Source organism: Ictidomys tridecemlineatus, chromosome 2, assembly GCF_052094955.1.
Source record: "Ictidomys tridecemlineatus isolate mIctTri1 chromosome 2, mIctTri1.hap1, whole genome shotgun sequence".
In the NCBI taxonomy this organism is placed as follows: domain Eukaryota; kingdom Metazoa; phylum Chordata; class Mammalia; order Rodentia; family Sciuridae; genus Ictidomys; species Ictidomys tridecemlineatus.
Genome location: NC_135478.1, coordinates 207625647 through 207644824, shown reverse-complemented (window position 1 = coordinate 207644824; position 19178 = coordinate 207625647). Strand labels below are relative to the sequence as shown.

The 19178-nt window shown below is 36.4% G+C and overlaps 1 protein-coding gene across 4 annotated transcripts in view; it reads right to left on the bottom strand.

The window, feature by feature from the left end:
- Klhdc10 (kelch domain containing 10) overlaps nt 1–16296 on the bottom strand; it is a 60294-nt gene extending 43998 nt beyond the window's left edge. For 2 of the 4 annotated variants that reach the window (XM_013361075.4, XM_078040535.1), the window contains exon 1: nt 16008–16296. In XM_013361075.4, coding sequence (XP_013216529.2) covers nt 16008–16173 — 166 coding nt within the window. In that variant the 5' untranslated portion in view covers nt 16174–16296. The remainder of the gene's footprint in view (nt 1–16007) is intronic. The other 2 variants (XM_078040536.1, XM_078040537.1) reach the window with 2 other exon arrangements.
- Nucleotides 16297–19178: the final 2882 nt, after the last annotated feature.

Genomic DNA, 19178 nt, shown 5'->3' with positions numbered 1-19178 from the left:
AGACCCTGTGTCCACCTACAACTAAAAAAATATAAATATTTCAAAAATGTTCAGAATACATTATTTGGTCTTCAGTTGCTTCTGGATACTTGAGTGTCCAGAGGATCACCTTTCTCCCCCAAAAAAAATCATTGAAGAAAAGACTTTGTGCTAAGGAGTGTAGGTGTAGGATACTAAACAGGAAATCTGGATTTTTAAATTGATATATTATGATAATATCTTTTGAACTAAAAATTTGCAACCTCCCTCCTTTTAAAGAACACCAAAGATGCCTACCTCTCTAGAGCCACTGGATCCCCCTCCCTATTTCTGCAAGTGAGACTACAGAACTAAGCAAAAGAAAATCTGCAAATTCCAACAGATAAATGATTGTATCTACAAGTGTTATTTATTACTTTTTTTAAAAATATTTATTTTATTTATTTATTCTGCATTGAAGTGTTTTTTCTATAAAGTCACAGGTAAGTTTGACTTAAAATCATAATTTAGGTACAAAAAAATTTTCCACCATGCCCAGAAAGTCCAAAAAGATATTTTTGGTGTTGGTACTGGGTTTTGAACCCAGGGGTGCTTAACAACTGAGCCACATCTCCAGCCCTTTTTATTTTTTGAGACAGTGTCTCACTCAGTTGCAAGGCTGGCCTCCTGGCTCCCACTCGCAAATCACTAAGTTTACAGGTTGTATACCTCCACACCTGCCCCCCACCAATTTTTATTTAACTTTAAGATGCTATATTCTTGAATGATTTTCAAGGCTTCATATATGTGTGTAAAAGCTAAATATATTTTACCTCAAGTTCAGAGTACACATTAGAAATTTCATATTCGGGTTTGTACATGTTTTTAAGTAATTTGTTTTATGTGACACCAAAATATTTGTGGTTAGCATTTGATCAATTACACATCTGGTTCAAATTAATTGAGTTGACAGTTTGTTAATGAAACCATATGGCAAGGAGCTACTATGTGTAAAAAGGGAAACAACTCAAGAAACAGCATTATTCAACTCCAAAGATTATTTATAATTTCAAGCTTCTCTTTCTTTGCTTTCTAGTCTTACAGAGAAGTCAATGTTTATATCTTTTTTAAAAATACTTTTTAGTTGGTGATGGACCCTTATTTTAGTTATTTTGTGTGGTGCTGAGAATTGAACCCAGGGCCTCACACATGCTAGGCAAGCACTCTTCCACTGAGCTAAAACCCCCAACCTCAATGTTTATATCTTAAATAAAGCAAGACACAAATTTAATGAGGACTAGAGAATATAAAAGGGAAGAGAATGAGATTGGGCTGGATTCTAAATGAGGCGGGAAGCCACTGAAGGATTTTGATCTGGAAAGCAATACTACAGTCCCTTACTTACAAGATGGATCAGGAAAGAAAACCTGAGAATGGCAAAAAACATTATCAGTATAGTTCAGTTTAAGGTAATAAAAGCCTAAATGTGATGGTAACAGAAAGAACGGAGAAGGAAAGGGAACAAAACCAGGCAAGATGGCACATACCTGAAATCCCAGCAACTCAGGAGGCTGAGGCCCTAAGTTCAAGGCCAGAGCCTCAGCAACTTGATGTGACTCCCAGCAACTTAATGAGAGCTTTTCTCAAAATAAAACATAAAAAAAATATTGGGGGGGCTGGGGATGTGGCTCAAGCGGTAGCGTGCTCGCCTGGCATGCGTGCGGCCCGGGTTCGATCCTCAGCACCACATACCAACAAAGATGTTGTGTCCGCCGAGAACTAAAAAATAAATATTTAAAAAATTCTCTCTCTCTCCTCTCTCACTCTCTTTTAAAAAAAAAAAAAATATTGGGGATGTAGCTCAGTGTTAAAGTGCCCTATTCAATCCCCAATACAAAAAGAAAAAAAAAAGAAAGAAAAGGGTACAGAGAAGAGGACAGCAGAGTGGTAAAGAGCAAGGATTTTAGAACCACATTCTGCCTGGTTTCTGTCCCTTGCTTGCTACATGTCATTGGACAAAGACTTACCCTTTGCCTAGACTTCTTTACCTATAAACAACAGGGACAGAAATAGTATCTAGCCCTTAATAGGTTATAAGTAAATATGAAAGTGCCTAACTAGTATTATTAAGGGAATAAAACATAAGGACTTAAAAGAGAAGCTGGATGGGAAAGGTTGTGCAAAACAAAGGGATGCATATGTTTTAAAGCTCTATAATCTAAAGTACACTTTTAAAACACAGATATCAAAGGGCAAGTTGTCAATAGTTATCACCTTGCACTGCAGCGATGTTTTTACATAGCAGAAATCAGAAAAAATCTAAATATCTATCAACTGGGTGGCTGGTAAATTATAGTACATCCATACAACATAATACTTTCAGCCATGAAGAAGAATGTGATAAATATAAATGTGCTAATGCAGAACAATTTTCCCAAAATACATTTTTAAGTTTAAAAAAAATAGATGCAGAAAGAATACCTAATGTTGCACTCTAATTTGTTTAAAAATAAAGGTAACACATGCATATGAATACATATATAAATTATATTTTTGGAAAGACAGACCAAAGATTCTAACAGATGACACTTCTAGGGACAAAGACTCCGAGAACAAAGGATCTCAAATGGAACACATCCCTCCTTACATACTATAAGATTTTACTATGTTTACACAATGTCTTTCAGTTTTAAAAAACAATGAAAAAATTTTAGGGTGTAAACAGATGAGTTCAATAACAGGAAGTCATATTTACATGTTTAAAAAAGCATTACCTTTATGTTTTACAAGTTGCCCATTATACAGGTAAAAGTCTAATGATACTAAGGTTTCAAAACCATTAAGGTCATTTTTAAAAAGAAGGGGAAGTGGCCTTAAAAATAGATGAGGGAAGCCGAATGCAGTAGTGCACATGTGGAATCCCAGTGGCTCAGGAGGCTAAGGCAGGAGAAGCAAGTTCAAAGCCAGCCTCAGCAATTTAGCAAGTCCCTAAGCATCTTAGCAAGACCCTATCTCAGAATAAAAAATAAAAATGGCTGGGGATATTGCTCAGTGGTTAAGCACCTTTGAATTCAAAGCGTCCTAGTATCCCGAAAAGAAAAAAAAAGATGAGGGAGGCCAGGTACGCAGGAGGCCAGCCTGGGCAATTTAGTAAGACCTTGTCTCAAAATAAAAATTAAGGGCTGGGAATGTGGCTCAAGCGGTAGCACGCTCGCCTAGCATGCGTGCGGCCCGGGTTCGATCCTCAGCACCACATACAAACAACGATGTTGTGTCCAACGATAACTAAAAAATAAATATTAAAAAATTCTCTCTCTCACTCTCTCTTTAATAAATAAATATATAAATAAATAAATAAATAAAAATTAAAAAGAACTGTAGCTCAGTAGTAGAACACTTGCCTACCATTCGTGAGGCCTTAGATTCAATTCCCAATATTAAAAAAAAAAAAAAGCAAAGTATACAGGCTATTAAAAATTAGGCTGCATTTCTAAATTGTAAATTAATATGTCAGTTGTTATTTTGAAAATCTGAACATATTTTCCCATGCTGTAAATAGTTAATGTTCCTGAGTCAATCCACAAAGCCTACAAAACCCATAGTAATAGCCTACAGTACTGTACTATTAGTAATAGTGTCCACCATTTTAGAACTTTATCTTCCTCAAGTTCTCAGGCAATATCAGACAAAGTAACCTCTCCCTCCTTCCTGAAACACTTTCTTCTCTTATCATCTGTGAAACCAAGGAGTTCCGGCCTTCCTCCTATCTTTAATTTAACTCTTTTGCTGCTTTTCCTTTCCTTCTCAATTTCAAGTGTTACAATTTTCTACACAATTTTTTCTAAAAAATTACCTTTGATGATCTCATCCAATCCAATGGTTTGAAATATCATTGTATGCTAATAATAACAAATTTTTACATTCAAGCCTCCACATTTCCCTTGAGTCTAAATTATATGAAAATTGCTACCCAATATCCTCTACTTGGAGGTCAAGTAGACATCTCAAGCTTAACAAAACTAAAACAAAAATCTTGATTTACTCCCATAATCCTGTTCCATTCAGTCTTTTCCATCTCATACAAGAACACTATCACCCATCTAATTGCTCACGACAAACCTTGGGAATCATCATGATTCTTCTCATTCATATCTCACAGAAAATCCTGCTAATGCTACTTTCAAAATATATTTCATATCCAACCTCTTCTCACCACCTATACACTGTATCTTAATCCAAATGACCATGTCTTTTTAGAAACCCGCAACAGTCTCCTAAATGGCCTCCATGCTTCATGTTCACCATTTGCTACAATCAATTCTCCATTTAGCAGCCAGAGGGAGTTTTTAAAAATGTAAATCATATTGCATCATTCCCCTGCCTAAAATTATCCAATAGCTAACTTCATGACAAGTAACTCAATAGAGGCACAGACATTGCTGAAAACAAAGCAAGGGATACAGACCACAGGATCAAGAAAGGCAAAAGAGATATCAAAGGACACAAACCTTACAATAAAGAAAGACCACACATTTCAGTTTCAGCAAACTGAACACAAGTGGTATAATAAGTGCATGGCCCAAAAGAGGGATTTTGGCAGAAGTTAAAAAGGGACATGGTATATGAATGAAATTTCAAATTTTGGATTTGGAAGAGAACACCTCAAATAAGCTGAAAAGAGAATAGTGAGGACACAGGACCAAGATTTGAGACTCTAATTCATAAAAATCTGGTAGAAGAGCAAGAGGTAACAAAGAAGACCAAGGAGGTGAGGTCAGTCACATATAAAGAAAACCAGACCTGATACTGGGGAAACCAAGGGAAAGGACAAAATGAAGAGAGATAAGTCAGATGGAGATGTTAAAGCATCCACTTGATTTGACACACATAAGTTATTTGTGACTTTAGTGGGAGTCTTTCACACAAGTGATGGGAAGGGTATGACAAATGAAGACGGTAATTCTGGGCAATGCTTTCCTGAACTCGGCTACACAAGAAAGAGATCAGAGAGAAAACTTAAGCAAGTTCAAATGCTATAGGAAAAATTCAATAAAAATAAAGAAGATGAACACATAGAACAGAAAAGTCATCATAATATAAATTTTTTGAAAAGGCAGGAGGAGATAAAATCAAGGCAAGATAGAAGGATGGGGGGCTGGGCTTGTGGCTCAGTGGTAGAGCACTCACCTAGTATGTGTGCAGCCCTGGTTCATTCCTCAGCACCACATAAAGAGAAATAAATAAATGTATTGTATCCATATACAACTAAAAATATTTTTTTAAAAAAGATGGAAGAATGGTACAGCCATTTCTGATAATATTCAACATAAAATCACACCTTTTTTTAGTGATAGAGATTGAACTCAGGGTCTCACACCCTTTAAGCACATGCTGTACCATTAAGTTATACCCTCAGTCCCTAAAATACAAACACTGTATGTGCTAAATTTCAAGGTAAAAAATAAAATAGATTTATGTAATGTCAAATAACCTAAGCTCCATTCTCTTGCAGGGATAACTATAAATACTGACAATTACTAACTCATCCAATTAACAATTAATAAAAGTCTGCTACAAGTCAGGTGGTATTCACAGATAGGAAGACATTACTTTTTGCCTTTAAGGAGCCCATAAATAGTAAGCACACAAGCCCAAAACCAAATAATTGTAACTCAGGGTAACTACTGTGATCCTTTTTATAAACAAAACAAAATGGTGGCCCAAAACGAGGAAGAATACATGGGTTTTCTTTCTTTTCTTTTCTTTTCTTTTGCAGTGGCAGGAATTGAACCCAGGGCCTTGTGCATGCTAGAAAAGAGCTCTACCACTAAGCTACTCCCCCAGCTCCTAGCAGGGGCTTTAAAGTCTAGTGGACTGGGTGTGATTCCTGATTCTGACATCTATAGATCAGCAATAAAGACTTTGAGCAAGTTAGGGAGATTCTCTAAGTCTCAGTTTCCTCTTCATAAAAAGGTAAGAGTTATTTACCTCACAAAATAATGAGGATTAAGGAAGTTAATTTTTATGAAATACTTTAAAATAGAGCCAGAGTAACCACTCAATAAACTATTTGCACTAAAAGAGAAATGACCCCCCAAAAATGTATTAATTGAAAGGACATGTGGGTAAGACTTGGAGGACGATTATGAGGATGGTACTCTAATTGCAAGTTCTTCTATATAGATGAAATGTAAAATGAAAGACATAGGCCAAGTATAGTGACACACCTATTAACTCCAAGTACTTGGAAAGCTAAGACAAGAGGATCCCAAGTTTGAGGCCAACCTTGGAAACAGCCAGATCTACTCTCAATGAAAATTAAAAGGCTGTCTGTGGATGGGGCTGGGGATGTGGCTCAAGCAGTAGCGCGCTCGCCTGGAATGCGTGTGGCCCGGGTTCGATCCCCAGCACCACATACCAACAAAGATGTTGTGTCCGCCGAGAACTAAAAAAATAAATATTAAAAATTCTCTCTCTCTCTCTCCTCTCTCACTCTCTCTTAAAAAAAAAAAAGAAAAAAAGAAAATTAAAAGGGTGGGGGATGTAGCTCAGTGGTAAGTGCTTGTCTAGTATTGTCCAGGGCTCAATCCCCAGTATTGCAGAAAACAAAAACATAAATGATAAGGTTGGAAAGATAGAAAGGTCAAAGATAAGAAGGTAGGAATGAAAAAAATCAACAAGTTTTTTGGCTAAGCTGGATAAGGGGTGAGAAAAAGGAAGGAATCTAATATGATTCCCAGGTTTCTCATAAAACATTAGTCAGGATAAGAAGCACAGGAAGAACAGGTTTGACAAGAAAGATGATGAAACTGTTTTCTGGACATGCTGGATTTAAGGTACTTATCAGTCTTTTGGTGGAAATGTCTAGTAGCCATTGGCCAAGAAGCCAGAAGAGAAATCTGAGTTGGAGACACATTTGTGCATTATCAGGAAAAATAAAAGAGTAAGAAGGCAAAAATAACAAATGAAAAAGATATACTCTTGGATACCATTATGAAGGGATATGTAAAGGAAAACTATTGGGAAGTTCAAGAGATAAAAAGGTAACTAAGAAGCTAGGTGCAGTAATGCAAGCCTGTAATCCCAGCAGTTCAGAAGGCTGAGGCAGGAGGATCACAAGTTGAGTGCCTACCAATCCAGTGAGGCACTCAGCAACTTAATGAGACTCTGTGTAAAATAATAATAAAAAGGGCTGGGGATGTGGCTTAGTGGTTGAGCGCCCCTGGGTTCAATCCCCAGTACCAAAAATAAATTTAATTAATGTAATTAAATTAAATTAAATTAAACCCACACAATTAACAAAAATATAACTAAGAGCTCTTTATGAGTAGGGATTTTGTCTAATTACAATGTGCTTCCAGGGTCTAGAATAAAAAGTAGTTAAAATCAAATATTAGAAAAGCTGGTTGGGATGAAGACGAAGCATCTACTGGATTTTTAACAAGAGTTCCTGAGTGGAGAGATGAAGACTTAAAGTAAGCCTATAATCTTCTCTGTTGAAGAGAAGAAATCAAAGAAATTAAAAAAAAAAACAAACACATCAAAGTCTATTCTTTCTGAAAGCTTGGCTATGAAGAGAGAAGTAAAATAGGCCGGAAAAAAAAAAAAAAAAAAAAAGGACATTCATACAGAAAACTGAGAAGAAACAAATTCCATCAATAAAATAGCAGAAAACATAAACAAGCCTCGTGAGTAAAATATTTATATATTGAACAGTTTTAGGAGAATCTCAAGCTCCTAATGTGATATTTAATTATTTATAGTATTCAGTAATTTACTAATAAAGAACTAAAAGGAAAATAAAATATTAACATGTTGATATACTATGGATGATTTCCACTGGTTTCAATTTTTCTATATTTTTCAGATTTAGTAATGATTTTATATTCCTTTTATAACAGTGGTGACAGGAAGTGGCAGACAATAAGCTTCACCAAAATTAGTAATAGCTCAAGTGCAGAAATTACTTAAAGAGATTTTAACTCAAGGAAGATAGACAAGAGAAAGAAATTAGGCATGTTTTAATCCCAGGGACCCAGGCTGAGGAAGGAGCATCACAAATTTGAGGCCAACCTCAGCAACTTAATGAGATCCTAAGCAACTTTGTCAGATCATGTCTCAAAATAGAAACAAAAAAGGGACTGGGGGTATAGCTGAGAGGTAAAGCACCCCAGGGTTCAATTCCCAGGCTTCCCTTTGGGGGGAAAAAAGAAAAAGAAAAAGTAAAAAAGAAAAGAAATACAAGCAGTCAGAGCAACAGAAAGGAAATGTAAAACTTCAATCAATACAGAAATGAAATCTTTTATCAGAAATAACACAAAGGAAGCACCGACACTGCTGAAAACAGTAAGAGATACAGACAGTAGGATTGAAAAAAGCAAGCAAAATATCAATGGACTCTGAAAACCACAAAACATCGTTGAAGAAATTAAAGAAGAGCTAAATAAATGGGGAACTATCTTATGTTCATGGATTGGAAGACAACATTATCAAAATGGCAATATTTTCCAAACTGATCTAAAGATTCAATGCAATTTCAATCAGGATCCCAAATGACTTCTTTGTACAAACTGTCAACATGATTCTTAAATTTATGTGGAATTGCAAAGTACCCAGAATAGCTAAAATGACGCTTTAAAAGAAGAGTAAAGGGGCTGGGATTGTGGCTCATGGTAGAGCGCTGACCTAGCATTTGCAAGGTGCTGAGTTAGAGCCTCAGCACCACATAAAATAAATAAATGAAATAAAGGTATTATGTCCAACTACAACTTAAAAAAAATTATATATTTTTTTTTTTTAAAAAAAGAAGAGTAAAACAGTAAGACTGATATTTTAAAACTTACTACAAAGCAATAATAATTGAGGCAGTGTGCTACAGGCACATGAGTATACATATAGAAAATGGAATAAAATTGAGAATCCAGAAATAAACAAATGCTTTTAAAGTCAACTGATTTTTCACAAGGGTGGCAAGACCATTAGAAGAGAAAGAAGCTCTTTTAAACAAATGTTGCTAGGACAATTAGATAGGCAGTTGAGATAACCCTTACACATCACACCAAATATAAAAGCTAATCCAAAATGGATCAAAAACATAAATGTAACAGCAAAACTATAAAACTCTTAGAGAAAAACATAAAGATGTCTTCATGACCTTGTATTTGGCAAAGGACTATTAGATAGGACACCAAAAACATGAGCAACAAAAGAATAAAATGATATACTAGACTTCACAAAAATTAAAATCCTTTGTAAAAAGACAACCACAGAACTGTAGAAAATATTTACAAACCATATATATGATAAGGAACTTGTACCTAAATATATAAACAACAAAATAAATAACCCAATTAAAACTTAAGACACAGGATCTCAATGAATATTTTTCCAAAAGGAAATCACCCATACATACAAATAACCAGCAAATATATGAAAAAATGCTTAATATCATTAGCCACAAGAAAAACACAAATCAAAAACCACAATGAGGGTTGGGAATATAGCTTGGTGGTAGAATGCTTGCCTCGAACGCATGAGGCCCTGGTTAGATACCTAGTACCACAAAGGGAAACCACCACAAAAGAAATCTATTAAAAACTAAAGGAAGGATTTAAAACAATGAAAGAAAAATATTAATAAAAGAAAACATATTTTTAGAAATCTGAACTCTGGTTATAGAAAGAAAAGGGCCAAGCCTCACATATATAAGATAAGAAGTGATAATAAGTAAATATCAGATATGGGAAAAAATTGTTTAAATGAGTAGAGCCCTGCCGGGAAAGAATTTTTTTTTTTAAATATTTTTATGTGGTGCTAAGGATTGAACCCAGTGCCTCAGCCATGCAAGGCAAGCACTCTACCACTGAGTTACAACCTCAGTCCCAGGAAAACATTTTTTTTTTAAATCATAAAAGAATATCTTGCTTCACTTCACACAATTTTGAAAATTTGAATGGAATGGACAGTTTTCTAGGATAATATAAATTATCAAAGATTCCCCCAAACATATAAATCGTTAGCAGCCAAATTATCATAGAAGTAGATATAATTATCCAACAGCTACTACAGCATTCTACAAAAAAACGCAAGGTCCAAACCTTTAACTTTAATAACATTTAACCAAACGGGGAAAACACACACACACACACACACACACACACACACACACAGAAAAAGAAAGCTCTGAAATAATTTCCATGAAAAAAGCATAACCCAACAAAAATAAAACTAAAAATAGCAATTTAGCTTACAAGGAGTGACATAAAATTTCTAAGTTTAGCAAAGGGAACCCAGCAGTACATTTAAAATAGTAAAACACCCTGACAATGCAGTTGATTCAGGAATGCAAGGATATAGTTCAATAACAGTAAATTCATTAGAACAATTCATTGCAAAAACAAAAAAAAAAAAAAAAGAGAGAGAGAAATTATACATTAATTCCCATAAATTCTGAAAAGGCACTGGAAAAATTTATTCCCATTTATTTTAAAAAAGAAAACTTTTTAAATGATAACAATTGAATACTTTAATGCATAAAATACATGTACTTCAATCCAAAGCTAGATCTAATATTAATATAGAAGCACTAAAAACATCCTACTGAAGTCAGGAAAAAGGTCTACTAGTATCTTATTTAATATATTTGAAATGTAATAGCCAAACCAATTTGACAAAGGGAAATAAATATAAAAACTGCAAAGGAAAACATAAATTATCATTATTTGATATGATATGATTACTTAACTGTCATTGTTTTTATCTAGAAAAACAATTACACATAATATTAGAATTCCAACTGTATAAAATTAATACTCAGATATTGGTAGCCTTAAAAAAAATTGGTAGCCTTCCCATATTCCAACAATCATATAAAAGATAACAGAAGTAGAAACTCCACTTACAATAACAACAACAAAAAAGGCTGAGTGTGGTACTATACACCTGTAATCCCAGTGACTTCAAAGACTTGAGGATCACTAGTTCAAGGCCATCCTCAGCAACTTGGTGAGATCCTGTTCCCCCAACTCACACACACACACCAAATAATAATAATAATAACAAAAAAGATTAAGTACCAAAGAATAAATGCATAAATGTATGGAGGAAAAGTAAATGTATAAATATGTGGAGAAAAAAAGAAACATTAAATGTCATTGAGGAGACGGGTATAGTGCACAGGCCTGTACTCCTAGCACTCAGGAGGCTGAGGCAAAAGGCTCATTTGAGTCTGGGAGGATTCCAGACCTGCCTGGGCAACCTAATAAGATGCCTCTTAAAATTAAAAACAAAAAAGTTATTGAGGAATGCTAAAAACTTGGAGAGAAAAAAATGAATATATACTCTGTCCTTGAACTTGGACCTCAAAACAATATCAACTATTTCTAAATCAGTCTATAAACATAATGTGCCATCAACAATATACCCACAGAGTAACCAAGTGTAACTTGTGCCTGTGGTCCCAGCACTTGGGGAGATTATTTGAGCCCAAACAAGACAGATCCAGCCTGAGCAACCTAGTGAGATACCATCTCAAGGAAATAAAAAAATCAGGATATGAGGGGCATGATTAGCTAATTCTGTTTTCCTGGAAAATAAGAAAAACTTCTAGAATTCTGAGAAGTAGATAAAAGTCCAATAGTAACTTCAAATTACATGTAGGAATAAAGTACCCCTATAGTCAAGATTTCAAATCAGTAGGAAAAAGTGAGATCATTTAATACAGGATACTGGGATAACTAGGTAGCTACCTGAAAAAAAGATTGGATTCCTATCCCAATACTTAACTTATATTTGTACAGATAATACATCTAACTTAAAAATAAAATTATCTAAGTACCAAGGGAAAAAAATAAGAATATTCATTTTAATTTTTAGAAATAATATTGGAATAGGAAAAGTCTTTCTTATGATACAAAACTTTAGAAAGTAAAAAACACTGATAAATTTAACTACATTTTGGGGCAGTGTTGTGGCTCAGTGGTAGAGTGCTTGCCTAGCATGCATGAGGCACTGGGTTCGGTCCCCAACACTACATAAAAATAAAATAAAGATATTGTGTGCCTCTAAAACTAAAAAATAAATATTAAAAAAAACTACATTTTAAAATTTCTGCTGAAAATATACACAAACAAGGTTAAAACACAAATGAAAAAACTTGTGTATAATATCTGCAACCTATATTAAAAACTGAGAACTAATTTCCTCAAAACATAAGAATTCCTATAAGCAACAGAAAACATTTCAGTAAAAGAAAAAAAAATGAATAAAAAACTGGGCATGGTGGCACGCGCCTGCAGTACCAGCTATTCAGGAAGCTACAGCAGAAGATCACTTGAGTCCATGAGTTGGAGACAGCCTGGGCAACACAGCAAGACCTCATTTCAATCAAACAATAAGTAAAATTCCCATTTAAAACAAAAAAAGAAAAATGGATAAGAAAATATAAAGAGATGTTATAAATAAAGGCAAATATGGCTCTTATACTTGTTGAAAATATGGATAGGAAAACTATTAAACTGGTTATTTTTTTTTAAAAAAGGGAAAGGTTTAACAACCACTCCATTACCAAGGAAACAAGGAAGCCACCAGAATTCTTAAAATTGACAGTGGAACATAAACTGGCACAACCTATATGGAGGGCAATTTGATGGTATCTTATCAAAGTACACACTATATTTTGACCCAGCAATTGTACTTCTAGGAATTTATCCTAAACATAGACTCAGACTATGTACAAAATTCTATACATACAGGCACATTCATTGTATCACTGTCTGTCTTAGCAAGACTGTTAACATTTTAAATGCCCATCCAAACAAAGAAATCTTAGTCTTCCTATCTACGCGCGCGGGCACACACACATCCATTCCGGAAAATACACAGGAAATTTATCATTGCTTGTTTCTAGGGAAGGAAGCCAATTAGCTAAGGTCAAATGTAGAAAGAAACTTGCCTCTTACCATATGCTGATTTGTACCATTTGAATTTTAGACATTACTTATGATTTTGGTGTTATTTTCTCACAGCTTTACAAATTGTTATATTTTCTTCCTCTTTGCTAGTATTCCATTTCCTGTGTTTGCCATTATGTTTTTAATTGTTTTCTCAACTAATATATTTCATTTAATCAAACCCACACAGTTAAATTATAATAGCAATATGGATTCAATTAGCCCACGATTTTCTTGCTTCTGAGCTTGCTTGTTCTCCGCATACTCTTCTACAAAAGCACTGTTCCCTGTTCCTTACTGGGTGCACAGAGATTTCTAATTATCCAGAAGCTATGAATTTCTTAGTCTACGGGGCAAATACATCAACCACTGTATTTAATATATGAGCAGAAAGGCAAGGAGGGTGATCAGCTTCACAAAATATTGTTTGTGCTTTCACAATGGATGCAGAGTCGACACAACTTTACACACTAAAAAACTTGACTTTATCTGCTTGTCCAGAGTTAGTGGGGCTATAGGAACTGAACCAAACTAATAGATCAAATTCACTAGTCACCAATGTCTTATATATAATGCCAATGTACTTAGAATTTTTAAATCTATATGAGTGTGACGTATTTGCATGTATAAAACTGTATTTTTTACATAAATAGCGCAAGCGTGCGCGTGTGTGAGTGCGTGCATGTGTGTGTGTGTGTGTGTGTGTGTTTGTGTATGTGTGAAGATATTGATATGCTATTTGAACTGGAAGGCAAAAGTAGAAAGCAGGGAGATTGCTTAGAAATCTACTTTATGGGAGATCTAAAATGAGGGAATTTGAGTAATGACACTTGAAATGCGAGGGAGAGGAAAATATTAGCAGGGCTGCCCAAGTTTCAGGTTTGCATAATTGGATGGACAAAGAGGGTATTACTGAAAAGGGGTAAGTACACGCCATGAAGACCATGCTGTTTTGTTTCACGGAGAGCTGGATATAGGGTAGAGATGCAAAAAAGAAGAGAAAGGGTTTCTCCAATGTGTACAAATCTTGGTAAAGAAGGATGAGTAATGTCAAATGGGACTAGAAATTAAAGGAGACAGAAAGTTACCTACAGTGATTTAAAAAAAAAAAAAAAAGCTATACCTCCAGGGTCGGCCCTAAAATAAGCCTAGACATTCCTATTCTTCCCCACCACCCAAAATCTTTTGAAATACCTCAAAATAGAATACAAAGAAAAAGTAAGAAGGTTGAAAAATGTAGTACCTTGGAGAATAAGAATTAATATGAAAGAATTTCAAGGTGTATATTGAGATATCAGATATTTCCCCAATTTTGAGAATGAAGGAAAAACGGCCACAGGGAAGGAGAAATGAAGTATCAGTTAGGAAAAAGCAAGCAGAAAGAAGAGACTGATGACCCCACTTTCCTAATTTTCACAGTTTAGACACGTTTTATCTTTACCTCTAGACAAATAGCTGTTTTTGGCCTTGTGTGCTAAGAGAATGCAGAAACAGTTCCACACCTAAGGCCTTATCTGAAATCATGGCTTCCACTGCCCTCAGGTGGTGGCAGTGGGGAAGCGCACCAACCAGGTTCTAAGAGTCCTGATGCCCACATTAAACCCACTGTATAATAATTAATCCATGACCCAAGAAATACAAATTGCAGTGGTAGAGGGCAAGCTGGTAATAGTCCTTGCCACGATATTTATCTTCTTCTCTACAACACTCAAAATTCAGGTTTTGTTATTAATTTGGAATAAGAAAAAAGATTACTTCTTTCTTCTTCTCCATGTTAAAGATTGCATATGTGGCAATTCTGGATGCCCCATCTGATACTAACACTTCCAGCCCAACTCCTGGTATTTTATATATTTGACTATTTACCAATGCCTCAATTTAATTTTAATGGCACAAAGAAATGGAAAAATGTACATTTCTAGAACACATCAATAACACTATCATAAACACCGGCAATTGTCTTTTGAAATGTGTGAAATTTCCTTTGTTATCTTCAAATTAATCATTAACTACACTGAAATACAAGGCACAGTAACAAACAAATAAAAAACCATCCTGTTCTCAAAACTCATCAGCAAAACAAACATATCACTGATATAATAAATTTCAACATGATTCACAAAAAAACATGGTGAATGATTAACAACATCATTCCTAACAGTTCTCTTGGTAAAAATAAGCTTGCCCGATATCACATTTGACAGTCTGTGATTATTCAATTCCATACCTTCTTACTATTATGCGGAATACTCTTTTACAAATGGATCTCTTTAAAACTGTCTACACACATGCAATAACTTGATCTGGTTTTGTTTTTTAAGACATTTCAATTCAAAGATAAGGCACTACAGGCCAGAACGCGAAATTATTGTATTGGGTACATTTTTCCAATTCTCAGTTGTTTTTATACCGCAGACAAAGCAAAATTTTGTCACCAAGTATATTCTTGATTTTCGTTTTCCTCCTTTAAAATCTACACACTATTATCCGTTCTATCTCTGGGCATTTCTAAATATTAAGAATTCAACTAGTTTTCCCTAATCCCCTTGGTTCTCTTTCCCATACATTCCCCAGACAACAAGCCCCCTCCCGCCCCCACCACACATATACTCTTTTCTTCTGTTTCAGATACCCAACTCTTACACACATGGGTGGTTTTTTGTTTTTTTTTGTGTGTGTGTGTGTAACAAAACCGCTCCTTGGAATGCTCTTCCGTCTCTTTTCCTTAATTAACACTCTTTTTTGACATAATATTCCACAGCTAGGCGCCAAAGTCTTTCTTTCACAAGATCAAACTGCGGAAGGGGAAGAGATTGGGAACCGAGTAAGCGAAACATTTGGGAATGTCAACGAGACAGTGATCTCTCTTTGGGAAGGAGACAGAACTCTCCGCAGAAAGCTTTCGACAGGGCAAAAAATACTTTTCTTCGTGGTGCTCCGGTTCCCTCCCTGACCTCAAAGACACCTTTGCTTTTCTTTGATTCCCATTCTCTCTGCTTTGCGTGGGGGCCTCCCTTTCCTTCTCCCAAGGAAAAGACAAGGGAGCAGTCACCTTCCCGCCGCACCCGCAAGCTGTCACGACCCAGTCCCACGACTCACCTGGCAGGTGCGGCCGCCCGGAGAGTTGCACGAAGCGGTTGAGCTGGCCAGTCCCCCGACCCCCGCTGCCCCCACTGCCCCCGCCGGCCCCGCTACCTCCGCCGCCACCGCCGACCGCTCCTCCTCCCCTCCGGCGGTTCCTGTCCCATCCCTGGGCGGCCGACATGACCCGCTAACGACTGCCGCAGCCTGGTCCCGGCAGTCCCTGACCCGGCGGCACCAGCGGAGCCTTCTTCCTGGGCTCCTCAAGAGACCGGGGAGACAGGGAAAGGGGGAGCGCCCGGTCTCACCAGGGACCAATGACTAACGACCTTGGTGACAGAGCGCCAATGGGTAGTCGTCTTCTTGGTAGGTGGAGGGAGGCGGAGAGAGACGTGGTAACCATAGCTATGGCTAAAAAAAAAGTGTGGGGAGAGAAAGACAGAAGCAGCCACTTATCAATCGCATCCACCGCGCTGAGCAAACCCGCGTAGCCTCGACTCCTGCTGGTCAGGCGGGCCAATCGAAGCCCGAATGAACGAGGCCACGCCTGCCGAAAGACTCCCGGAGACCGCTGTACTCCAGACATGTTTAGGACTCGGGAACTCTTTGCCATAAACCTTGCATTCAGAAGCAGGCAATGCACATAATGCACATATTTGTGGGCGATACACTTTGCTGCCAGGTTTTCAGATGAAGAGCCCATCCCATGACTGTTGGCACACACAAAGGGCTCGCTGGGGAAGGGAGGAAAACTCAGGGCGGAGTCGAAGCTTGAATGTAAAAACGAGATATTCCTGGGTTTCATCGTTTGCCTTGTCTTTCCGTGGGACTAGCTGAACTAATCCCGATATAAGCCACATCCCAAGCAAACAGCTTTAAACCTTTTAACAAACATGGGAAAATGTTTAGTCTTACCAGTAATGATAGAAACAATTAAAACCCTGATGAGAAACATGTTCTGGTTTATCACATTGGAAAGGCTTTTTGAAATGACACCCGGCGGTCTGTGCCAAGAAAAAGATATCCTCATAGATGACTGATGGCCATGTAAATGTTTTTGTTCAATCAACCCCTTCTTGCTCGCAGAAAATGTTAATCGGCTTAGAATGTGTACAATAAGAATTAGAATGTGAAATAAATGACAGGAACAGGTACGGATGACCAAGATCGAAGAAAGATGTAGATAAGCAGATCAGAAATTCCTATTGTTCCAAAATTGAACAGAAAATTTGGCTTTGAATTTAGGGGGCGCAATTCCAAGTGGGAAAACACAGACTCATGTTTCGAATAAGGAAAAAGCATATAAATTCCTTAAGGCAAACAAAACTTTTTGAGGTTCTTGGATCTGATGGATTTTTCTCCCGTGGTGTTTCACATCAGGAAACCTTACGTGTGGCAGAGAAAAAGGGAGAAACTCTGCCAAAGCTGAGGGCAAATACCCTTACACCCTGATATACAAGTTTTAGATCGCCACCTTCAGGCGCCGCGTAGTTACTTTCCTACGTTCAGTGTCTGCAGGAAAGAGAGGTACTGTAACCATTAAGTTACCATGAACATTTCCCCATAGCACGGCTTAGGAAAATGTTTGAGACCTGAAAGAAATAGACCTATGGCTCTGAGATAGGAAAACCAAAATTAAGAAATTATACCGCTCAATAACCAAAGTGTAGCTGAATAACATTGTTCTTTTTATAGGAATATTCCAAACAGTAATAATGAGAGGTGAGCCATAGCAGGTTGTGGTGGCACACACCTGTGATCTCAGAGGCTCAGGAGGCTGTGGCAGGAGGGTGGGGAGCTCAAAGCCAGCCCTAGCAACTCAGCAAAGCCCTAGGCAACTCAGTGAGACCCTGTCTCTAAATAAAATATTAAAAAGGGCTGGAAATGTGGATCAGTGGTTCAGTGCCTCTGGTTCAATCCCCTTTACCAAAAAATAAAAAAGAACACAAACATGACTATGAAAATCTTGCAGAAAAGAATTAAACCTGAGTCTCATAAGACATCTAGATACAACACCTATTTATAGGAAATACAAAGGAATGTTAAAAGATGCTACAGCAAAGTTGACTACAAAAATTCAACAACATGCATGTTTCTTCAATAAATAAATTGAAAGAAAAAAAGAAATTTAGAGGAGGAAATCTACAAATTAAAGAGACTTCTGATGGGTGTTCCACCTTGTGAATATGCTAAAAATCACTGAATAACAATGGTAAATATATTAAAAACTTTGTAAATATATTAAAAACCACCAAATAATGTACACTTTAAAAAGATGAATTATATGGTATATGAATTATATCTTAAAGAAATTTTAAGTAATATGAGAAGGGTGAAGTGGATGGCAAAATAGATGAAACAAGATTGATTTCACTTTAAATCTTGAATTATGTATGTGAATTACATCTCAATAAAGTTGTCAAGATCCTATGTTCCTTATCAATCGCATCCACTGAGTTATACATGACCAGTAAAACTCCACATCATGTTCAACCACTGCCCCAGTCCGGCTACAGCAAAATAAGTGGCGGGGGGTTGATGAGCAACTTGTGTACATTGATACAGCAGGAGTGGGAGCCATTTATTGTAGGACAGGAGGGTATATATACATTCCACACAGCTTATCTTAATTAACATAAACTAGATACAGCAGTCAACCAGTCAACCAATAAGGAACCTCCACACTTAATGGCTGGATGGCACCACCTCACAAACCACTCCCCCTGGCAAAATGCCAGGCGCCATCCTGACTTGTTCACAGACTCTAACAAACCACAAAAATGGAATCCTTGTTAGAATAAGTTGTATTCCATGTGTGTATAATATGTCAAAATACATTCTATCATGTATATTTAAAAAGAAGAAATAAAATTAATAAGTAAACTTGTCAAAAAAAAAGAGACTTAAAAACATAACAACCAAGTGCTGTAGTGGGCCTTATAGGAATCCTGATTCACATCAACTGAGGAAAAAGCATTAATGACAATATTGGAAATTCCAACACTAAATTTCTTTTTTGGGTCCTCTACCACTGAACTACATCCCCAGTCTTTTTTTTCTCTTTCCCACATTTTTTATTGGTGCATTATAGTTGTACATAGTGACAGGATTTGTTGTTACATATTTGTACATACACACAATACACAATATAACAATATAATTTGGTCAATATCACTCTCCCCTAGTTCC